The sequence below is a fragment of the Alligator mississippiensis genome, chromosome 1, assembly GCF_030867095.1.
Source record: "Alligator mississippiensis isolate rAllMis1 chromosome 1, rAllMis1, whole genome shotgun sequence".
NCBI classification, from domain to species: domain Eukaryota; kingdom Metazoa; phylum Chordata; order Crocodylia; family Alligatoridae; genus Alligator; species Alligator mississippiensis.
Genome location: NC_081824.1, coordinates 341,518,150 through 341,543,392, shown reverse-complemented (window position 1 = coordinate 341,543,392; position 25,243 = coordinate 341,518,150). Strand labels below are relative to the sequence as shown.

Here is a 25,243-nt window from a genome sequence, read left to right as displayed (position 1 = left end):
AGCTCTTTCCAAGCCCTGTGCCTCGATCACCCAATTGGGGCACGGGGCTGGGATCGGCCCCTGACCAGGACAGTTCTAGGCCCCTGCTCTGCAATTGGGGGCCAGAGACTGGAGAGCCTGTTTCCTGCTCTGCTCCGTGAGCATGAAGCTGGGTGAGTAACAGGCTGGGGAACTTGTTCCCCACTCAGCAAAGTGAGCGTGGAGCTGGGTGGGGAACAGGCTGCCATTAGCAGTAAATCTGCTTCCACTTCCCTGCATATGGAGACACCTGCCTCAGAGCATTTATTTGCAAGTAGTTAACTCACGAGTAAACCGATCCCGGATCAAATGCATATGTAGATGTGCCCAGTAAGCTCCAAACCTTGAGGATGTCAAGCTTGCATAAAATGACTATCAACCAAGTCCCCATGAGGTACAAGTTCTGCGATTGCTCTCTTAGGACCTATCCTCAGTAAGAAAGGAAAGATGCTGTCTTATCATCCTCAGTGTTAGCTGGCATACAGTAAGGAACAAGTGGGAACTCCTGTTCCATATAAAGCAGTTGTAGCTGTAACAGATCTTAGTAGGTGGAGGTATCACAGAGACTCCAAGTCTGTGGTAAAATTGTCTTATCCTCAGTAGGGAGTTCCCTTATGTTCATGAATACATGGTGTAAATAACGCATCTTTTCTCCCCCAAAGCAAGGATACATTCTTAGAATTACCGCTCTCATGTTCTCACTTCATGTTCTATTATCATAAAGCCTGGACTGAGGCCAGAGAAGTCCCATCATTCTCTGCATAGCAACCTTCATATACTAATCCAGAAGTGGGTTTTCTGAACTGTGTTTTTCTTTCTGAAAAGTTCTCAAGCTACCTGGAGAGCTCATACTCAAAGGAGCTTTTGGGGGAGAGACCTGTCAACTTCACCCGGCAGAGATGGGAGAAAGAGGGGGAAGAAGTTAGGGTTGGAGTTGGGATGGTGTTATGGCCTAAATAAGATAAAATCCATCTTGCTGGGCTTTATCATGGTCCCACTAACTTACAGAGAAAAGGCTATTAGATTTATGTTTCCAATAAGTTTGAATGTAAATGGATTAACTTATATTTGGACTTTGAAATGCAAACTCATGATATTTTAGGGTATGTACTGGTCTGGACACATGAACTTAATTAGAATTAACTTTTCTATATACAAGAAGGAAGCACCCCTTAGCTTTTAATTAGCATCTCAATTTAAATTATGACTCAGTGTAAGCATTTTGCTCCTATTTTCAGAATAAAACATATAGCACTTTTCTTTAATTTTGATCATCTTCACATGGATTTTAAGATCAATTCCCTTCCACCTACCTAACTGAAAATTAATCTGGTCTACAAAGGCAAGCAAAGTAAAGATAGAAAGCTTGTGAACTTCCAATTCATTCAGAAAACCTTGCCTTGTTCAGGTACAAATATGTATTGAAAATTTCCTGTCAGAAAACTGGGATTCTGAATAAATGAAAAGGTTTATAGAAAGTGTCTGGTTTTGACACTGATTTTTTTTTTTGATGAATAAAACTGGCTAAAAACTGATTTTTGTTGTTTAAATTTTCTGTTTTTTACCAAAAGTTCATATTTTGACCATGCTACCCCATTTCTGACTTTTTCAATAATAGTAATGGGTTGAACCCAGCTTCACCTGTCATTAATTTCTATTTGATGTATGCATTCCAATTTTTTTAAAATAAAACCAATGGGAAATATGGGCACTGTAGCTCTGACTGTCCATTAATTTATGTCTGTAAATAAAGAGCAACACTACTGATAACAACATCTGGGTCATGGTTTAGATTTAAGGTGGTCAAGTTAGTTCTCCTGTGTCTACATAAGGTAGCAGAGATAACAAGGAAGGGGTCTCCCATCATAGAGGAAGAGCAAGAATTAATTAAACAAGAAATTGAGTGCAGTAAATGAATATGTGATATCTCTTTGGGTCTGTCTACACCGTGTCTTCTGTATGCTGTCTGGATGCTTTCTAGAGCATGCCCCACCCACCTATTTACATGTGCCAAACCTGGAATTGAAACGATGAAGCCATGCCCAGGTATCCCCTCCAGCCACTCCCTAGAGCTCTGATGATTGAAAGAGTGACTGCAAGGAGACACATCCCTGGTGAGGGTTTGCCACATTTCTGCCTTTGGCAGGTGCAAGTGGAAGTAGGTTAGCATGCATGTTTGGGAGTAGCTCTTCCTGACATGCAACAGACATGCAAGTGTAGATACAGTTGCACATAAAACTGCTTAGATGATACATGGGAATGTTAAACCTAGATCATTGGCTTCAATGGTATCCTATTTCCACTGGTTTTAATGCTGAGGATTTGAGCATGATCTGATGTCAGTTTCAAAATGATTGTTCTGATTATTGCATGCATACTAGGAAATAGTTGGATTCATGTCTAGTAGCTCATAAAATTAAAATTTGAAGCCCTTAGTTCTTTTTCAACCATAACTCTCATCAGGCCAAATCCTGAAGTAATAGTCAATTTTTATATAAGCCAACATAATAAAATGTGACTTTAGAATAGGACTAAAAACAAATTTTCCCAGCAGCCAAACAGGTCTCAACATCTGCCAATATGAGATACAATATGCTAAATCTGCAATATGCTGAAAATGTATTAATCTAAACCACCCACACCTTATATATCAAACAGCAAGTTAGTGGACAGAGGAGACAGCATACCTCAAACCACATGGACTGTTCAAGTTTGAGATGATGTCCTCATAAGAACAAAAGATCAAAATAAGCCCCAAACTTTAGTCTGTAAAAGTTTCTGGTTTCAATGAAACTAGTTTAGCTTTTCCCATTCCATTCAAGTAAGGTCCAGTCCTCATGATCTGACCCAGATTTTCAGTGTGGCCTCTAATTTTGAGTGTATTCCAATTGTTGTGTATTAAGCTTCAGACACCCGCGGCTCAATTTGCAACTATGCCAAGCACCATGGCTCCATCTGGAATGAATGATCCTTCAACTAAATGTCAATATTTCTGTAAATACAGATCACATCTGGAAAACACTCATCAAAACTTGGGCATCCAAAGTCTGAGACACTTCAAAATTTGGCCAGCAGGCACTTAGATCAGGATGAGAACATTTACAATTTTAGTGTTTAATAGAAGACACATGGGCTGTAACTGGGAAAAAGGCTTCTTCACAAACATAAGAATTATGGAATCCTAATTAGTTTCACATTTATCAGTTGCTGGAATTATTGTTAAACAATTAAAGTACCCAAAATCCTAACTGCAGCAGTCCTGAATACTGGCATTTATAACCCAGCCAACATCAACTACAGCCCATTTTCCATTGTGTCTTAAATAGCAGACAGTACAGCCATCCAATAGATTTTCAATATTGTGTATTGTTATTGGAAAGCATGGGGATGAAATTAGACTGTTTTATAGTACTTGAGGAGTTTTACAGTTAGTAAAAGAACAAATAGGCTTTTCTCACTAAGTTACCAGGCTCATGCTGGTTGAGGTCCAAGAGTTGTCATCCAAGAGTTGTCATGTTTGCTGAACGAATGTATATAATCTTGTGGTCTAAGTCTGGACCATGGTTGAAAATTGATCGCATCACACATGCACAGACAACCACAGCCATCACCATTCTGGTTACAGATCAAAGAAGCAGAAATGCTATTTTGTTGGGGTAAATAAGGACTCCTGCTCCGTTGGGAAGATGAGGGCTGGCTATGGCACTGGAACCAGTTTTTGTAAACTTAGTGGAGAAGCCAAGAAAACTGAATAATCATGGAGACCATGTCCTTCTGAATCCATAGTGGTAGACTCCCTCATTAGAAACAAAGCAGAGCAGGACATTGGTACAAAGGAGTTACCATTGCAACTGTTTGTGGTGACTCTTCTGTAGATGAACTGAAGATTTTTAAATTCTGGTGCTATTGATCCAACACATTTTACCAACAATAAAATTCATTACAAAAAAAATCCTTACTGTAGTGGTACTGAGGTATTCTTGTCATTTTCTACAAGAACTCACCTCTGTAACTTTTGAGAGGGTTAATGGACCTCCATACTGTGATTAGGAATCATTTATTGGCTGGCAGCAAGTAACATGCAGCAGGATACTAGATTTTCTAGATCACAGGTCTGATTATGTATTGCAATTTTTATGTTCCTCCAACTATTGGAGCTGGGGAAATTTTGAGCACAACAACAAACAACTACTGTGTTCACAGAGACTAGGAAGGGTTTTTTGGTAAATTCATTTTAACGCCAGTATCTTCCATTCAGAGTTGGGGCAGAAGATACCTCATTTAAAAAAATGATACTTCACTCAAGACCTAAGCAGAACTTTTGGTAAAGTGGGTGAAGAACTGTAATTAATTAACTGGGATTTGTAAAATGCTTGGAAGGTGGCAAGGCAAGAATCACTTAGTGAAATAACCACAAGTCTGAAAACTTTGAAACAAAACAAATTTTTCTGTCTACCTTAGGATTTGTAGGGCATTTATCACTGAATTATTTCCCCCCCTTGACTGTTTCCACAGTCATGTCTTTTTTGCCCTTTGTGTCGTCTTCAGCATGTATTTGCCAGCTACTCCATTGCACTGCATTGCTTGGTGTACAGGACTAATATTTCTTTGAACTTTCATGTGTATCTGGATACAAAGTATTCTTCTACATTTATTGCTAGGTCACATAATTTGAACAGAAAACTAGCGGTTGCAAAAGGATTTCTATTTGGTTTGGGTTTTTAACAAAGATTTCAGGATTAGGGCAGAAAATGTCACTCAGATGATTAATCCATCAAATGAATCAACATTTAGGTTTGATATAATTTATTGCAACCATATTTTAAATATATGGCAAACAACATAAGCATGAACTAGTTTTATATAACACCTTTCATCCATATAGTTCCTCAAATGTTTTATAAAGAGTGTCTAGTGATAGAGCACTCATGCAGTTCAGCATCAAATTTATCCACTGAGAGCACGGAATTTGACCGATTGGTTTGGCAGGGTGCTGGAATGCTACAGAGGTTCAGGGAAAGAAGTAAAGAAGCTGTACAACACCATAATTGAGTGGATGGCACCTGGGACATCAATGGTGTCCTGAGTGGACAGGTAGAACTTAATTGGCAAGGATGGTGAGCATATTCAATTTCCAGCCCAGAAGCTGATATTAGGCAAATTGGAAAGTTACATTTTGGAAAAAGGAAGGGCTCGTTTGATTACAGAACTAGAGGCCGGAGGAATTTCTGTTAGTGAGCAGCCATAGAAATCAGCTGTTCTCATAAAATAGAGCCCTTAAGTCATTGCAGAAGATCACTGGAATTTGACCAGGGCCACAGGTCAAGCGTATTATCCCTTCTGAAAAAGACTAGAGGATCTTTAGCAGTTGCAACAGCCTTGGTTTTAAAACTGATCTGAAAGCATCAGAAATGGGTGCAATATTAAATATAGCTGAGCCAACGTGTAAAAGTATACTGGAAAGCTATTTTTTCCATTTCAGAACTGTGCTTGTCAAGTATCTCCTAATAGTAAGTATTTGCAGCAAAAGTAATTTCTGAAATGGAGAAATGAATCGGATAGGAAATTCTTTGTTTTTGGTATTGCTAGTTTTTGAACACTTCTGCAGTGTCCAATCACAATTTATAATGTAAGTAAATAATAAACATCTTAGTTCAAGTTAACATCAAAGTAAGAAACATGATATAATTTGGTGTTTAATTTGTAACGCCATATTCTTCCTAGTCATTGATTTCAACAGGAGTACTCATGTATGTAAAATCAAACAGATGCAAAAATATTTGCTGGATTCAAGGCATATGACACAAACACAGTTTACATTTTTCATTATGTGAAATTTACATTTTTTTTGCCTTGTGGAAATTTTTAAGAAACGTGTCATTGTACAGTTGTTGTACATTGGCCTCATAGTGCAATTTACAGTTCATTTTTAAAAATAATTTTGAATGCTATGACTGGTGCTACATTATGCCAAAAGCATACCATGTTTTTCTGTTTACCTATTTTAAATCAAATGTATACATTCTAAACATTTCTAGTATTTATTTGTTTAAGGGACCTGGGATTTTAACACGAACAAATATTGACTACAAACAAACCAACATTCAGCAAGTATAGGAAAAATATTAAAATTACACTTTGCTATGATGCACATATTCTTCATGTGGATGAAGACATAAGTTCTTATCAGAACTTCTGGCAAATTGGAAAGTATTACTTTGCCTCAATATTTTCTTTCAAAATCTGGAAATTGGTTTTCTCAGTTCTCTGCTTTAAGTTATATTTATGTGCCTTTAAAAAGTTATTGCCTGACAGAAAACAGATACGCATTGCTTCTTATAATTAACCTGTTCTATGTTCACAGGAATCTTGGCAAGGAGCCTGAGTACAGTCTCAATTTTGTGTGCAGTATAACTTTAAGTTTGCAAGTGGTCCGAATGGATGTAATTGCGCTTATAACATTAAACGCAGATAGGTTTGCAAAATCAGAGCCATAGCAAAGCAATGTTGCATCTTATTTTATGAAAGGAGTTAATTTTTGTCTTTGAGTATTTCAAAATATTGATGTATGTTTTTTGCAACAAAACTAAAGATGTTATGGATTCTCATTTGATGTAAAGCAGCTCCACTGAAATCATAGAGCCCCACGAGGTAAACCAACTAATGATCCAGCTGATGATTATTAATATTAACTTTTCTCAAACATGTGAGGCAAAGAAATTACTTTAATCCTTGCAATATCAAGGACATTAACAGCATACCTGGCAGTGCATGGGTGTCACTAATTCCAATAGCTGCTTGCTGAAGCCCCAGAATTCTGAAACTATAAAACAATTTTTTTTTTAATAACACAAGAACAAACATATTATCCATTTGAAAGGCATGAAAACAATAAACATGAACTATATTAGTCTGCAATTCAGGTTTAACATCCTGCATAGTCTTGATTAGAAAATAAAATCTTCGTCCCAAACTCATTGATGTTTCAGAAAGAGTCTTTCATTGACTTCACTAAGTTTTGAATCAGGCCTTAAATGCACTGTTTCTGTAAATTAAATTAAGTGATTTGATTTCCATCCCAGAGTAGCTGTATTGATGCAGTAGCTAAAGCTTTTCTTACCCATGTGAAGTGCATTAGATGCTTTCAGATGAAATTCATGCACGTACAAAAAGAAGTCCATGCTAAACATATCCTACTATTTATTAATGTGAAGTGGGTAGTATTTAATTCGGATTTGGCCTGATTTGGGGGACAGTGATTCGACTAGCTGATTTGGATCACTGTCCTGATTTGATTCAGCCGAATCTGAACCTGAAGATTTGATTCAGCCAAATCTGAACCTGAAGATTTGATTCTGATTTGGAGAATCAACTATTTGGCCATAGACACAGCTTTACATATTTTTTCTACATACGTTGAGGTACCAGGTGCGGTTCGTGAATGCTAATACGGTAGGGCGGATGGAGTGTTCCACAGGAGTGCAGGGGGGACTCCTGTGTGCTCATTAGCAGACCCCCCCATGTGCCCCAGGCTCAGCAATCAGCCACAGGGAAACCCCGGGTGCCACCCCCAGACCCAGGAGGCCCCAGTCACAAAGCTGGGGGGGAGGGGAGGAGGAGAAGGGGGCCGTGTGCTCTGTGGCGGACCTAGAAGTGGACCATAAATATGCCTGGTCCACTTCTGGGTCTGCCACCGAGCGTGCAGAAACCCCCCCTGCGCTCCCATAGGATGCTCCATTCGCCCCACTATCTCAGCGTTCACGAGCCACACCTGGTATCTTGAGGTATGCAGAAAAAACTTATAACGCTGTGTCTACGGCTGAATCGTCAAATCTCTCCAAACTGAATCAGAGCCTTGTGATTCAATTCAGAGAGATTAACGGGTCTCCTGATTCGAATTGGATTTGGAGATTCGGCCACTAAATTGGGCCGTATCTTCTCCGACTCGAATCAGCGACCGAAGCTTTGCGCAGCCCTACTATTTATGCCCTGAATACTGGTTGCATGAAGGGATTTGTGTTGAAGGTTTCAATAAATTAAGTAATATGATTTAGTGGACAAAGTACTAAGGCTATGTCTATACTCCAGAGTTAAAAATTACATCTCTGTGGGATACACATAGCACCTGACTTGTCTCAGGGTATTGTTGCCCATGGGTTTAGTATCCCTACTATCTTCAAGCACTACTCACTTGCCACCTCAATATTCTGGTTTTATGTGAAAAGTGTGAATTTTACCCTGAGATTTTGTTTGTACAAGCAAGGGAATGTTTCTAACCAGAGTGCAATATTTTCACACAGATACTGATTAAAAAGGTGACAGTCACCGTTTCCTCTAATATTTTAAAATGGTCTAGCTCAGGAATGGGCAAAGTCTGGCCTGTGGGCTGGATCCGGTCAGCAGTGGGAGTTGTGCACACTGGCCGGAGCCAGTGGGCCTGTTCTGCTCCCCTCACCTCCAGCTGCAACTCCTCCTCTTGTCGCACTGTGCTGTGCCATGCCACTCCAGGCAGTTGGCAGGGGGAAGCTTCAGTGGGAAGGTCCTACCCAGCTCATGGAGATCCAGGCCCAGATCCAGCTCCTAGCCACCTTCCACCGATTCTGCCTGCCTGCAGGGATGCTCATCGAGTTGGGCTGGCACAGCGGGTGGAAAGCAGCCAGGAGGTGGAGTCAGAGCTCTATGGGATGGACAGGACCCTTCTGCTGAAGCTTCCTGCCCACCCACCCAGAGCAGTGCAGCACAGCAGGGGCAGGAGCAGCAGCAGCAGCAGCTGGAGGTGAGGGAAGTACAACAGCTTCGCTGTCCCTGGCCAGTGCAGAGCCCGGCCTGGCACAATGAGGTTCTAGCTGCAAGGCTGAGGACTGTACAGCATTGCACGGGGCCAGCCCGGTCTGGCCTACCCCTCCATGTTGCGCTGCATGGGTTCTGACCTTGCAGCGGGAAACTGTGTGCTGCCAGGATGGGCTGGGCTGGGCTGGACTGGCTCTGGGCTGCACTATGTGGTTCCTAGCTGCAAGGCTGGGATCCTTCAGCCTTGTCTGGCTCATCCTGGCTGCAGTGTGTGGTTCCCCATTGCAAGGCCAGGACCCTCGCAATGTGGTATGGAGGAGCCAGGCCAGGTCAGGTCAGATCTGTGGCATGCCACAGGGGTCCCGGCCTTGCAGCCAGGAACTGTGCACTGCAGCTGAGATGGGATGGGTGGAGCTGGCTCCCCATCTCCCACCAGACTCCCAGCACATACCCACAGCCCCCCCCACACACTCCCATACCCTCCACCATATCCACACCCCCCCAACACCCTCCCACTCCTACCACACCCACACCCTCCCACACCAACCACATACCCCATACCTCTCCACACCCACCCCTACACACCCTACTCACCATACCCACTCCCCAACTGCACAGCTCCCACATACACCCTCTTAACCCCCCCCCCACACAATATACAAGAGTAAGATTATATTTTGAGCTATTACAGAATCACCTCTAGATACACTACACAAATACACCTAAATCAGTAGAAAAATATTTTAAAAATAAAATTAAACTAAGTTACAGTAGATGTGTGATTTTTTTAGTATGGTTTTTTCCCCAGTTTTAAAATGGCAACCCCCCCCTCCCAAAAGGAGTACTTCCAGGACAAGGGGATAGATTACTGGTGGCAAAGGTCAGGGTTTAGAGGACTTCTGGTCCCAAGGAGGCAACTGTCGGGGGGGTGGGGCTACCTTGACAGCTCACCAAAACTTGTTAAGCAGCCCTCCAGCTGAAATAATTGCCTGCCCCTGTGGTAAATACTATAGGTTAATGCACTGCGGCAATGGGAAGGGGAGCCAGCTTGGGTAGAACTTTTTTGTCCACAAATACAATGAGATGAGTGCAAGCTTTGGGTTTCTACTGCTAATATAAAATAATACAAAGGGAGTCTGAAGCATCAAGCTTAAAGGAAAATAAGTGAAAATCTGAACAAGTATGCCCTGTTTTTGTTTATGCATGAGGCCGTGCATACTATTTATATGATATGTATGGCATACTCAAAAAAGGTGCCAAAGGTAGTCTTCAAGTTACTGAACCAGAAGTGAACGAGGTTGTAGACCATAACAAAGCCCCACTATCTGCCCTGTTGCAAGTTGTATCTAAGTTGTTCAGGAATTAGGCTGATTTCTATGGCTGCCTGGCACAGCAGGTTGAAACAAGCTGAGCTCCCTCAGCTCCCACAAACTTATAAATCACCTAAGATGTACAAACACTAGTGCACCCTGTGATCTCTTTACAAAGCAAAGCAATTCTTCTTTTGAATATGAATGATCTGACATATTGTAGTAACCCACCAAATGCAAGTTATTTTTACTGACTGCAGAGAAAGATTGAATTCTTATTAATGCCAGACTGGACAATCACTTTGCAATATGGATAATAATTTATTTATTATATTATCATGACAAATAAAATGCTATTGCTGAGATATCAAAATATGGTGATGTAACAATGCTGTTATTTATATGGTAGTGAAATACACCTCTCTGTAAATGTTAACAGTATTTATTTTCAAAGCCTTGCCTTGGAGTTTGTTCTCACAACCTGATTATGAGATTAAAAAAAAAAAAAAAAAAAAAATTAGATGGAAGATGATATAAACTGCCTCAATATAGTGTTTACCATAATGTTTTTCTCTCCCTGATTGCTGAGCCAGCTATAATCATGTCAAAAATTGTTGCTGAAATCCAAGAGAAGCAATGGAAAATAAGACATACTGCATTTTCTTACAAAATTAGATGAAAAAATAAACAAATATAAATGGAAATTTTCTGTTTCTTATATTTAAAGCTCTTATTTTGATATATTGTATATAAAAAATTTTTTAAAATAAACTTTTTGTACCTTTGATTTTAATGGTTCATCTTTGGAAACAATTAGAGAAATTTCACTATAAATCTGTGCAAATATTATATATATATATATATATATATATATATATATATATAAGTTCATGTCATAAGAAGGTGGTTTCAAGAGTGTCACTTATACAACAATCAGCTGGCGTCCCTTGAATTTTCTCTTGGAAGTTGCTCGAATTCTGCTCTGTTATACCTTTGAAACCCAGATGCAAAGATGACCCAGAGCCAAGCACAGATATGTTGTTCTGTGTTTCATTTTGTAAACTATTTGATGACAGTTGTAAAACTCTTCCAAACCGACTAAAGAGTGGAGTGGATGTGATCCACTTCAACAAGCTGAAGTCTGATTGGTCTACTGTTGAGTTCCATGGGAACATTTCTTCTACAGATGCTGACTCCATCTCTGAAGTGCTGCATGTGACTTCATGAAATCCAAAGGATCTTTCTTGATTACTTGCCAATGAGGACTGTTTAATTTCCCCAAATAACAGAGGACCTTGGGGAGAGGCAGCAGCACCCAGTACTCTTGTGTGTTCTGCCCTTGTACTTGCAGGAAGAGCTGACTCACTTCCATGCTCAGATACTTGTGAGGGGATGTTTTCATTAGAGACCTTATAGCAGGGATTAACATTTGATGTAGGATTCTGCATGGATGGTTCTGCAAAAGAGTGTTTCTGGGGGGTGGATTTCTTTTTGATCTTCAATTTGCTCAGAATGTGGTTGCACGTCCCTAGAGGCCACCTATGCAGCTGACATCCAAGTTGGCGTTGGGTTGGGAAGAGTGTCCCTTGAAGAGTTCTATAAAGAAATCTGAACAAAGAAGAACCTAAGTATGTAAAAAACAGCAACAACAACAACCCCAACCAACCACAATCCATCCCACAAAAAACAACAGAAAGCAAAGAAACAGGAACTGCTTAAGATTGTATCACGAAAAAAATATCCTCAGAAAAGTGCATCATGATTATTTTAACAAAATGACAATATAGCAAAGTCTATTCCTTACATTTATCATAAAAAGGATGATGGATAGAAAGCCCGTGAATATCCTGATGTTAATTTGATTGATGATAAGCAACAAATAGTGATAATACTAACCCACAAAATTTGACTGACTAGATACTTCAAATTATCAAATAAAAGTAATAATGCACCTCATCCAGCTGTCAATAGAAGAAAAAAAATTATAATTTGGTGGGTGGGAGATTTTTCTATACTCAGCCACATCATTTCACCATCATTTGAGTTCCAACACAAACAACAGATATAAGGAATATGCAATAACTAGTGTGTACTTAGAAAGGGAGATACTATACCTGGGCAGTAATGCAATAACTGGTGATATGATACATGTCAAGTAAAACATAGGATCGCCCATCAATTTTTCCATAGTCCAGTAGGGATTGGACGGAGGATAACATGTTGGGCAGGATGCATTGTAAACCAGAGCCACAAAGAAAAATAAAAGAATGCTGAAGATGCAAGAGGACCAGTGGAAAAAGGTCTAGAAAAAACAACATGTTTGATGAATTTTTAATATTTTGGTACAACATCTAAGTACGTAAAACACATTAATGTTATAAATTATTTTAATGTTCACAGAATGATAAGTCCTTTTACAGGTCAGAGCTTATAACCATTTTCATGATTGATTAAACTATTTGATAAATATAGCAAGTGCTGAGAGAATGAAACATGCTTCTCATAGATTTAAAAAGTGACATTAAACACAGGCATAAAATATCTGTGCTGACTTGTATATAATTTGTCTCTGGACACCTTACCCAAGTTTTGGTTTCAACAGCCAAATGCAATATGATGGTGAAAAGAGCTATTGTGGTTATGGGAGTTCCCAAGGAAAAAATATCCATATTTGAGTCATAGAAAGTCTGAAAGGAAGGAAAACAAATTTAGACTAGTCTGTATTTTTAAGTCTTTTCCTCATACTGCTTGAAACAAGAAGGTCTAAACTGGTAACTTACAAAATAAGGGATGAAAAAGCAAACTAGGCTTTGATAGAGGGCATCAATCATGTTCATCCAAAACATGTGTGGTTGATAATCCTGTGAAACAAAAAACATGCAGTAATGACCTAATGATAAAGATACTTATTCAAGACATTTTTGGATATTTGAATGTATTTTCCCCCAGTGTTTGTACAACCAACCTCACTATTTTCACCCCTTCATACATCAATAAGCTTCTCCCTCCTGATGGAATGATTTGTTGGAAATTCTGAGACTTAAATCACAAACTTTCTGCCTATAAATTGTCACCTGCTGGGAGGACTGTTTTCTTTCAGAGGGTATACTCTGCCCCATGGCCCATATCTAATAATCTATAATAATTAATATTTACACATCAACATAATAACCATTCCATTAAAAACAGTACTGAATTTTACTAAACCATTGGCATAAATAAATATTACATTTCCATGTATGATCATGTAGAACAACTGGACTTATGGAATATAATGTTGTGCATTATTGATTTGTAAAATACACATTTATTTTAATAATATTTTGATTTTAGTTATATATTTCCTGTAATACAAATACATCCTTTGATTAATTCATTAGGCTTCTTTTCCCTCCAGTTGAATAGCACTTTAATCTAGGAATGAAATTCAGGAGAGTGAGATAAAACTATAGTATTTTTTGCTTTAATTGAACAATGTTAACTGGTTGAATGAAACATCTTCCCAGAGTGGGAACTTCCTGGCTATCTACAGTTGGAAAGTTTCAGCAAGTTTTCTTTCCATGTCTTTTTAGATAGCTTTCTAATGAAAATATCTAAATTAGCTTTCTAATGAAAATTCAGAGATTTCCAAAGAACCTCAGAATGGACTACAGGCTTTGCTTTAAACTCAGAATCTTTTCTCATCAGTCTGCTGACAGTTTTGCCAAACAAATCCTTCCTTCACACAGGTCTGTAAATGAAGAAAATGAGATAAAATCTCCAGATGGGCTTAAAAATAAATTAGCCATGTTTGTCATCATTCATTGGGGGAAAAAAGAAATACATTATCTTGTAGAACTTAAATTTGAATGTGCTGGACAAGAACACCAAGCTGCTGAAGAATAAAATCAGACAACCACAGTTGGGTCAAAAAACCAAAAACAAACAACAAACAAATAAATGGGCAAAAAGGACTGAAAATGAGAAAAACTAGAGTTCCCCAACTAAATTCTCCGTAAAACAAAAGAAGCTCAGCATTAAATATACTAAATGCATGTTTTTAAAGTCTCTGCCTTCAGAAGGTCCCAGCTATCTTTAAGGGAGTTGTTTTAAAGAGTCTGCTCTAGATGCCATCTTTTGCTGCTGCTATTCTGATTGAACTGAAGCGACCTCACTCCCAAACAACACAACTGCAGATGCAATCAACAGAAATGGTTTAGGTTTGAGTCTATTCTGTTCTCTCCATGTATTTTAAGCAAAAATGAGATGCTGATAAGGTGTTTTCCATAGAAGATTTTGGACTTTGCAACTCACTTCGTCACTTGGTTCACCAGAGCTGAGATATATTAAGTCTCAGGGAACACTTCTAATTTATCTTTTGAAGGATGGAGACTGAAGGCGGAAAGGAGCTATACACCTTGTTCTTTGTTGGGGCATAGGGATATATTTATACATTATTGTATAAAAATCCATTCTGTTCTATTATACAATATTTGCTATGACTTTTTATGCTTATATTTAAAATACATAACAGTGTCTAGATAATTGCATAGGTCCTTAGTAAAATTGAAAAAAAAAATCACTAATAGAAATTCATGTATTTTAAGAAACAAATTATAAAAAGGCATTTTGCTTAAAAACAATTTTGGCATTTGGACATTTTGGCTAACTTTGTTTAGAAATATTAACAAGCAACAGCAACAACTTCTCAGATTATTTTGCTGTACTTGATGACAGTCTGTCCTTTGCCAACAAAGCTACGTTTCACTTCGATTCACAGCATCAAATATAATCTGTTAAAAGAAAAAATGTTTACCTCCATATTTTGACCACTCTTGTAGAGCTGAGGTACAGAAATTAGCACTTCAGCCGGGACATCTTTATCCAGCACACCAGTTATCAGTTGTGGGAGGGAAGAGAATAATAAATTAAAGAAGATCAGATACCACTGATCAATCATTGAAGATCCAGAGAACCCACAATAGAACTGGTACCAGAAGAGAAGGGCCACAAACATCTGAAATCAAAATAGCCATATATGAGGTATAATCAATCAGGGAATTCAAACAAGGTGAAATTTAACTGAAAATTTCAGTATAATTAACTTCTCTCATCAATGTGCTCTGAAGTCAATTCGATTCTAATACTGCAAAGACTGACACACATAGTTAAATGCATAAGAAGACTCACCGAACATAGCCGATCTTCTTGAATTTATTGATTGGACCAGTGTTTCCCAACCAGTGTGCTGCAGCACAAAAGTGTGCCATCACAAATGAACAGGCGTGCTGAGGAACTTTGCCATGGCAATGAGCTACAATAGGTACGAGGATGGGGAATGCCTGAACAGGCGTGCCGTGGAAATTTTTTATTAATGTAAGTGTGCCTTAGGCTGGAAAAGGTTGTGAAACACTGGATTAGACTACACATGTATATAAAGAAGAGCATGTGTGTAAGTCTCTGTGCCACTGACACCTTAAAATATCTTGAACCAAACTATTTCATATGAAATTAGTTTCCAATACAGTTATCATTCTCAAAGAAAAAATATAGCTAAAGATAAAAATGTGCCTGATATTAATGGGCATCCACGTGTAGGACATAAATATAGTGGTGTTATCTATTATTGCCATAACACGTTTATTTCATATCTTCTATTGATATGAGTTTTCTTCGGGTTCAGCTAACTCAAAGACAAAATACACAGTGTGACAGGACTGAGTTCTATCACCTTTTTGTCAAGACTTCAGTGAGAAAAAGCACAGCAAGGACAGTGGAACTCAATTTCTCTTTGATCAGGCCACCCCTACCTTGTTGCCTCTAATTTTAGCACCTTAATAATCAGCTGGAAATGTAACAGATGGTTCTATAATCCTGACTTTAAAAAAAATGTATATATTATACAGTGAGGGTCTGTGGCAACCCGGGTCTTGGAAATGCTCCTTGTTTTCTGCTTGGAGTCATTCAAGTATGGACAAAACACACAACTTACCCTTTGCTCACAAAGAAAACCAGGCCTATAAAACTCAAGTGTCATCTGTAGACCACACACAATTGGGGCTCAGTTAAAAACCAAAAGGCCTGTCTGCTTAGCTTTACCTGCATAATAAGGAGGTAAAGCTATTCTAGAGGTGGGGAGATGCTGGGTTCAGCTTTGAAGTGGGACTGGATGCCTCAATTTGCACTTAAAAAATCAGAGATGTGAATAAGGTTGCAGGGTCTTGTAAGGGCTTGTCTACTCTACTTCTGTGTCAAGGTTGGGACAGCCACTAAGCAGCAGAGCTGGACAGAGAATGACATTTTGTGGGAAAAAAATGGAGGTTTTGACATTTTTCATTCTGAATTGGAAGGAGAATGATACTTTTAACATCTGAACATGTTAAAAACCCTGTTGTTGGATTGAAAAGGTCAAGGTTTTCAATTCAGATTTCCTTTTCTCAGCAGTAGTGACCAAAGTCAGCTCATCCAGGACCTCATAAACCATCCTGTCAAAAATATTACTGCAATCAATATGTCTCTGTAAAACATCTCTGTTTTGATAAAATAGCACATTTGGATGAAAGTATACTCAGTTCAAAATATTTTGACCAGGTCCTGTGTGAATCCTCTTCAGTGTTATCAGGTAATACCAAGCAAAGAAGTGACTTTCATTTTGGGTTAACTTAAACTGGTCACATTTTCTTTCCTGAACCAAAAACATTTTCTTATGGGTCACAATAAACATGTTTTGCTTAACCTAAAGTGCTCACAACAGAGAACTATCTTTTTCAAATTTTATTTTTATGTTAAATTTAGTCATAAAATAGTGTTCTGAAACCAAAACATTGAACCATTTAGTTTTGAAAATGTTTTCATATTTTGAAACTGTCTTCTTGAATTGGAGCACAAACTGCATTTGTCCGTGAATAGATGCCCTTTAAAAAAAAATCCAGTCAGCATTATTGGCAGAGAAAAGATACCAAGAAGCCGCAGCAAATGTGGGAGGAAGAATATTTATGTAAATTCTCCATCTCACTCAGCAGAAAAGTTATTTCCATCCATGTTATGGGTGCTTTTAAAAGATATCCCCACCAATCCCAACATTTTCCTGAATAAGTCAGCCCATTTTCCAAGTGGCTGTTGAAGTAATCTGAATCTTAAACCACAAATTATGTAGGTTGTGCTGAAGAACAGAAAATGACATAATACCACCAAATGTAAAAACTTGAGGAGATAGAAAATATTGCACAATATGCACAGTATCCGGATTCCCTGCGGACAATTTATCAAGAACAGCTTCTTTGTAAAAGAGTCAGGTACTTGCATCTTAGAGGAAGTCAGAATTTTCTCCTCCTGAGGGAAGCCACAATGTCAACACATTTGAGTTTATTAATTGGGTTTCCCATTGTGGTTTCAGAGTTAGGAGTAACCAGAGTCACTCTTAAGGGAACTGAATGCAGAACAAGCACAGCAAACACAAAAAGAGATTCTTTGGTTTTATTCTAGCCTTGGGGCAACAACTTCAGAAAATGTTTGTAGATGGATGCCTGACTAAATACGGCATGAAAAATAATACTAGTAATCAAGAGGGAGTTTTAGAGGAAATGGAAGATTTTACAAGGACTGAACAAACATGTAAGTGTATATAAACCCCAGCAGCACGTGGGAAGCCAGCTTCAGCTGCATGCTGCTCCAGATAGGACGGACCCAGCTGGGTTGGCACCGGGCAGAAGCGGCAGCGGAGCCATGTGCCACTCAGGACTGACCAGCACAGGTAGGGGGAAAGTGCAGCTGAGACCCCTGCTGCTCCAGCCAGGCTTGTCCTGTCCCGTCCCAAGTGGCACATAGTTCCACCGCTGCCCCTCCTTCCTGGTGCTGACTGGGTCGGAGTTGCGACCCAGCTGCTGCTTCCCCTCCCCAGCGCGGGCCAGCCCGACCCTGCACAGCCCGAGCAGCACGGTATGGCACAGGGAAAGCCTGCCCAGCAGCCGCTTTCCTGGGCTTACCTGCAGGGCAGGGCCCTTTCCAGTCCCATGCAGCAAAGCAGAACCTGGTCCAGACACTCTTTCCCCTCACCGGCGCCACAGGTTCTGGCCCAGCCCCCCTGCCCCTCTCAAGCTGCAAATGTGGCCTGAGCCAGGGACAGGGCGAGGCCAGCTGGGGCAGGTTGCCTCGCAACCAGAACCCAAGGAAACAGCCTGAGGTGCTGTAGCCGGTGGCTGGTGCCGCTGCCTGCTGCTGGAGGCTTTTAGAGAGGCAGCTGCCATTACCTGGGTTTTGAAGGGGCTCCGCGGGCCAGAGGGAAGTGCTTGGCAGGCCGGATCCAGTCCACGGTCTGTATTTTGCCCGCCCCGGGTTAGACCCTCACTTGCCTTGTAGTCTATTCCCAAATTACCATTCAAAGCAGCTGAATTACTGTGTCCCTTGGCCTTGCTCCCTATCCCACTCTTTCATGCCCCAGACTCTTGTTAGGGTTAGCCATACTGGCTTTGATATAAAGCCACTATGCCTTCCTGTTAGCCACTGATTTCTACATGCTGAAGGAATCTGCAGCTGCCTGACTGAAAGAGCTTTTAATCACTTTAGAACTGTTTGTATTTATGGACAGATGAACAAACTATATTGAGTTAAAAGGAGGGTTACACCATACACCAGGTGTTTTATAGTAATCAAGCAATCAATTGTGTCCTCAATCTTATTCTGCTGTATGTAAAAGTTAAATTAAGATAGCTTGTCCCTATGTGAAGCAGCTGTATTGTGATTCAAGTTTCAATTACCATGGTATGACTTGACATCTAAAAAAGCCATCACATAGTAAGTCCCTTTCTCTTCCAGGCTCTTGCCTTAACTTGGTATAATGAGTTTACTGGAAGGCAGGGTAGATTTGCACCTTATAAACTAATAAAAGTGTGTGTGTGTGTGCGTGTGTGTGTGTGTGTGTGTGTGTACTGCAGACTTTTCTGAGCTGAAATAAGTTAAAAGGCAGGACTGAAAAGCTGCATTTTTAGTGGCACAATTTCTGGTAGTGGGTAGTGGCATAACAGGAAGGAGATTTAGGCCCATAATAGGCTCAGATATGAATTATAAAAGCTCCTTTCACAGCTTATTTACCTATGGGAAGAAAATGAGAAAGCCAAAAGACCCCTAATGCCAGAGTCTTGTCTTATAAATACACAAGAAACAAATTCTCACATCACTGAGGATAATTTAAGGTTTGTATAAGTAGCTAAAGAACAAGATTAGGAAGAGAAAAACATATGTACTACTACTTTAGACCACCAGTCTTGGGTCAACTTGGTGTTAAAGACTACTGTGTCTACATTTTTTGCAAGGGGTATTGCTCAATAAAGAAACTTTTGTTGAACAGCACTTATTGCTGTTACTTAATTTGCACATTCTGCAACACATTCACTGTCAGAGTGGGGCCTCCTATTCCTGTTAATGGCAGCCAGCTGTCTTTCAACTATGTAGGTTTCTTTGCAGCTTATTTATAAACCATTTGAAGGCTGACCTAATGCTCACTTAAGACAAAATAAACCTTGGAAGCAAAAGCAGCTGCAAAACTTCCAAATCAAACACTTACTGCATTTTTGTAGAAGAAGTACAGCACCATGTTAGCAAGGCGAGAATAACACCAATGTCCATGAACAAGCAAGAGCTTCTCCAAATGCCGGAACCTGGGGACTGCAAAGTCACTCGCCATCACAGCCTTCAAAGAGAGAAGAGTTGAAATAATAATTGTTAAGTGCCATTTGTGATACAGACAATAGACTTGAATGACTACCCTCTCAACAGATATAAATATAAAGCAGGAGCAACTTAATTGAAAGTCAGTGGAGCTATTGTATTCCAATGTAAGAGAAAGATGACTTAGATTCTCTATGTCCTCAGTGTTTTTCAAGTGTAATTATTATTTTACAGTGCCAAGAAGCAAACTGGGTATTTCACAGAGGATGACACAGATCTACCTCTAAGATTATAGTCTGCATTGCGGATGAGGAACCAATGAAGGAAGGTATGTGTGGGTGCAATAGTAGAGGTCTATGGATGCTCAGTCCAAGTGTACATGGTTTGACTGCTGTGAAGCTTTTATTTTTGCAAGAATAAGAGTGAAATAGGGTTATTACATCCTTGTGCAGAAGAAGTGAGTTTTCAGGATGAACTTAAATGAAGGGTAAAATAATGCTATGCACAATTAAGAGCAAAATGTTATAAATTATTTTATTAATCATAATCCTGATGTGTAAAGCATGCCCAAGACACTTTCTCCCCATGACTCAATATTTTGAGGAAGCTTGTGTTTAATCATCTAAACTGTCTAACTATTTTAACCATCTAAATTGTCCATGTGAAAGTCTTTTAGAGGTTTCTCTGAGACTTCAGAGCTTACCAAATCACTGCTATAGTATAAATCACCAAAATTATTCACTACATTATATCTGTTTTTGACTGGCTAAAATCAATGACAGAATACAATTGACTTCAGGACTTTGTTATAAGCTAAGCAATTCTCTCAGGTACTTTACAACTTTTTATATAACTGGGTTAGTGACATTCTGTATAATCTATATTTTGTTTTTGTCTTCATTCTCAATATTTAGGTTTCTTCTGCTTTTTCTGAGAAGTGCTCTCTTCATACACTGTAGAATTATTTTTCTTTTTTAAAACAAGAAACATTTCCCCTTTCAATTACACATAAATCCTTTTCTTTACAAATGACTAAAAGGCAAAACTCATGTGATAATGTGACAAGTGCTTCTGCCAACTAAAGGTCTATAAAAGATGGTACACCAAACTTTAATACAGTGCAGAAATAATAAAACATTTAATTTAGGCAACAGACATGTTGCAAACATATTAAGTTCTTTTTAGCCATTTGCTAATCAATCTCAGGACTCCTTGGGTGCTTGGATTTTCCTTCAGTTCATAATATTTATCTGATACAGATATAACATCCAGAACATGCATCTATTATAAATATTTAAGTAAAACAGCAGTTTGATTACATCTTTTTTTTGTCTCCAGCACATTCTCTTATTCTATACTATAATGCAATGCCAAGGCAAAATTGTTGATTTCTTTTAATTTTGTGTTTCCATTACATTCTTCTAAAACACACTGTGAGAGTTTTTTAAAATTCTATTTTGACTGGATGCTTGGAATGGAAAGATAGTTTTACCCAATTACATTTGCATGTTTATTTCATCCCCAAATGTCATCCTGAATTTTACATTTTCATTTCCCCTTCTTCATCTTTTTGCATAGGAGTGATTCATGCTGTATGCTGCTCCTCCCATAGGATATGGAAGGAAAGTAAATCAGTCACTGTGCCAATTCTGACATCCAAATGCTCAACTCCTTTGAAGTACTAGCATGTAAAAGATTCTGACAGTTGTTTATGGTACAAAGGCATGCACCCTTTCTCTGCAACTCTAGGATAAAGATATGGGGGAAGGTCTCTAAACCTTTCCTGTTATGTGTGAACATTACTTAAAAAGCAAACGAACAAAGAAATAAAAAAAAAAGAACCTGCCCCCCAAACCCTCTAGCTACCTCACTCTTAACCCAAGCTTTCCCCTTTTGTGGTCATTGCCATGTATGGCAACAGGACCATCAGAAACCATGGCTAGGGGCACACGTTTGCCCAGGAATCTCTTAACGTCTTAGAGGGGGCAGCTTTCTTCCTAAGCTGATCAACACAAAAACAAGAGCATTTTAAATGGACTGCCTGATGAAAATCTGCCTCCCTATGCTGCATCTATGGGGAATCAGCTAAGGACAAGGCATCTATTACCCTGGAGGTTATTTTCATTCCACATCATATAATGGTTAGAATGAATGAATTTTTCCACGTACTCAGTCCCCACAACTGCAGCACTGAGTTCTGGGGGCCTCTACCAATAACCAAGTTCAGAAGGCTTTCCAATTTCCTCGGCTATCCTATAGAACATCAACCAGATGTAGGAAGGTTCCCCTCAAAGAAGCATTTGCCTATACTCCCACTGTAGCTACTCACACAAAAAACTAATTCCAACAGTCCAGGCTCTGCTGGCCTTGTGAATAAGACAGACTTAATGTCTGAATAGGTTGGCTTAAAGTACAAGTGTTATATGAAGCTTTGTGGGACTTAAACACTGTAGGTAAAGACACCTGAACAGCCATTCCACAGGATAATGCTACAAGAACAGTTAATGTAATGTGAAAAATAAAAGCAGAGGAGAAAGTTAAATATAATCTTTATTTACTATGTAAATAACAGATAGTGGAGAGACTTTTCTTCTAAAAATATTCAATAAATATTTTCTTTAATAAGCAAAATGTAGCTTAAAGATGTCTTATAACTTGAGTTTTATGAGGTGAATATAACATGTTTAAACTTATCATAGATTTGAGAAAAAACATATGCTCAAACCCAAGCTTAAGTGATTTTTACAAAGTCCAAGTGATACACCTCAGGGCAGCTTGTAATTTCCCCCTTACTTGGGCTGGCTGTCAAGAGACACTGTTCAAGCTGGCTGGGAGGATACAAGCAGGCATATGGAAAATTTTTGGTCCAAGTTTTTCCTCAGAATACTTTTTAGTAAATGAACAACCTTACCTGCATGCCCTCTGGACCAGAGATCCCCACACCAACATCAGCCACTTGGATCATACTAACATCATTAGCTCCATCACCTAGTAACAATATTATACAACATTATTTGCAATTAAAGGAAGGATGATTAATGGCTGAAAAGCAAAGGGAAACCAAGTGACCACAGAGTGTTAGTTTGGGAGAGGTGGTGGTGGTGGTATAGGGGTCTGGTTTGAAACACCTGTTCTTCATAAAATTACAGTTCCAAAGCCACGAAGGGACAGCAAAGCCCTTCATACATCAGTATGCCTGTCTCAAATATTTTATACCATGGCAAGAAAAGATAAACGGAGTATTCTGTACATATGGATCTTTTGAATGAGATCTAAAACACAAATATCATACATCAGTATTAAACTTTCCATGCCCAATAGCCTAGAAACTTTAATGCCATAATGGAATAACAGTCTGGAAACAAGAAGGGACCCAATATTTGATATAAAGGAAAATTTAGATATAGATCACTGGATAGGGAAGCCTAAACTTTGTCTAGAAAAAAAGACAAAAATAAATCAGTTCTTAATTCAGGTTGTCTAATCTATATAAACTAATAATTTAAAAAGCAACAAAAACTAGGCAGTATAAGTTTATAAGCCAGGTAAGCAGATACAGTTCAATTCAGGCTCCCCTATAGTTATTAACTGAAGCTACTAAACCAAATTGAAACCCAAATTGCCATGTCTTCACAGCTAACAACCCTGGGTTAGTGAAACCCAAGTTAAAAATGCTCCTCCAATTTTTTTTAACCATATTACCATACCTTGTGACATTAAGGTATACCTACACTGAAGTTGAAGGTGTGACTATAGTCCAAGTTGGTATATATGTGCTAGCTCTAATTTAAGTAACAACGGGCGCATCTACATGAGATATTTACTGTGGAGTTTCCTAATTAGTTCTGCAGTAAAACATCAGTGCCTACACGACCATATTAGATAATATCCTAACACAAGTAATATCGCATGGTGGTGTTATTTAGTGCATAACAACACACATGTAGACACTGATGGGAGTGGCTGGGGTACAACTGCCCTGCACTGAAGTACCCTTGTGTCCTAGCCAGCCCCTCCACAAAAGGCTGAGCTGGGTCAGAGGAGCTGTAGGGTGGCAGGCTGACCCCCTGTAAATGTTGTGCCTGGGGGCGATAAACTCTGGCATGAATGGTGCCAGAGTTTATTCAGTCAAATTAATTTCATCTGTAGATGTGCCCACAGATAACAATAACAGTGAAGATGCAGCAGCAACTTCAGTAAAAATTAGTAATGTTAGCATGTAAGAAGGGGTTCCATGCATGCTACTATATCTTCACTGTTATTGTCACCTGTATAGTGCGGGTACATCAAGTTGTGTTGCAATTACATCTTCCACTGTATAGACACACCCGCAGAGTAGGAAAAGGGGAGCTATGCAAGAAGTAGAGTTCTCTCAATTTAAAGTGCAGGAACACTGTAGGCACTTCAAGAGTTTAACTGCTGGATGACTGAAAGTCTTCCCATTACCAATGGAACATGACCATGTAGAGCTGTGTTGGCTGATGTAATGCTAACCACTTCTTTGCAGTCACTGGAGACAAGATGTTTCATGCTCAGCCCTGTGTGATTGCCTTGTGACTAAAAATGCAGAACTTTGGGGATTTACGCTGATTAGCTGAAATGATGCTGAACAGTTTGTCCTAAAATGTATATCGACTGCAAAGCCTTGGTCAGCACTATGCCAGATCCTCATAATGGTATCTGAACACAATAGACATTTTTTAGCATAGGCCAGCGCTATGTGTCTATAATTTACAAAAAGAAATCATAGAAGCACTGGAAAGCACTATATTTGAAATAAATGAGCTTGAGATCACAGAAGCATTTTGAAAGAAAATAGGGAGATTTCTAAAATTCTGAAGTGCTTCAGATATCATACCATGCCAGAAATAAAAATTAAAATAAAATAAAACTTTTTCAAGGAGGTGAGTATATAAAACCAGGCTCATTTAGATCAAGATACTTACCTATTGCCAATGTCATTGCTTTGAGTTTGTCTCTAACCAATTTCACTACCATGCTCTTTTGAAGTGGGGTAGAGCGACAACACAGAACTGAGCGACATCTTTTGGCAAGCAAAAGAAATCTGTTTTCCAGTGTTTTGTCCAGGGCATAAGCTAGAGTCTTCCCATCAATCACTAGTCCCAGTTTGGAATGTGCTGAAGATGATGGTGGACAGAAAGAAGCAAACCCAATTCTCATATCTCCAGAAGTGTTGTCTATTGTATTGCTTGAAAACTTTGACTCTACACAATGCAAACACTGTTCCAGCAAAATAGCACATGTTTCCTGAAAATAAAATAAAAATAAACATGTTGGAGTGGAAGTTATTGCTATAGAATCATTGAGTAAACACAATAAATTACATCTGTTGTTGCTTTAGAAAAGAGGAATGATAGGATTCTGATATATTGACTGCACTGTAAAAGATTTAATTTATTTTAATCTCTCGTCCTTAATTCTTTCTAAACATACTCAATTCTTGTGGCAGAAGATACCAC

At 39.0% G+C, this 25,243-nt stretch overlaps 1 protein-coding gene and 1 long non-coding RNA gene across 2 annotated transcripts in view; one reads left to right on the top strand and one right to left on the bottom strand.

Moving 5' to 3' along the window:
* LOC109282594 (uncharacterized) overlaps positions 1 to 20,258 on the top strand; it is a 49,053-nt gene extending 28,795 nt beyond the window's left edge. Inside the window, exon 3 of the long non-coding RNA XR_002089617.2 lies at positions 19,998 to 20,258. This is a non-coding gene — a long non-coding RNA (uncharacterized LOC109282594). The remainder of the gene's footprint in view (positions 1 to 19,997) is intronic.
* Positions 10,420 to 25,243, bottom strand: part of ATP10A (ATPase phospholipid transporting 10A (putative)) — a 158,341-nt gene continuing 143,517 nt past the window's right edge. Inside the window, exons 14-21 of the mRNA XM_006266949.4 lie at positions 24,710 to 25,031; positions 22,675 to 22,751; positions 19,660 to 19,785; positions 14,914 to 15,114; positions 12,899 to 12,979; positions 12,701 to 12,805; positions 12,233 to 12,420; positions 10,420 to 11,726 (exon numbers count right to left, since the gene is read on the bottom strand). Of these exons, the coding sequence (XP_006267011.1) occupies positions 11,012 to 11,726; positions 12,233 to 12,420; positions 12,701 to 12,805; positions 12,899 to 12,979; positions 14,914 to 15,114; positions 19,660 to 19,785; positions 22,675 to 22,751; positions 24,710 to 25,031 (1,815 nt within the window). The 3' untranslated portion in view covers positions 10,420 to 11,011. The remainder of the gene's footprint in view (positions 11,727 to 12,232; positions 12,421 to 12,700; positions 12,806 to 12,898; positions 12,980 to 14,913; positions 15,115 to 19,659; positions 19,786 to 22,674; positions 22,752 to 24,709; positions 25,032 to 25,243) is intronic.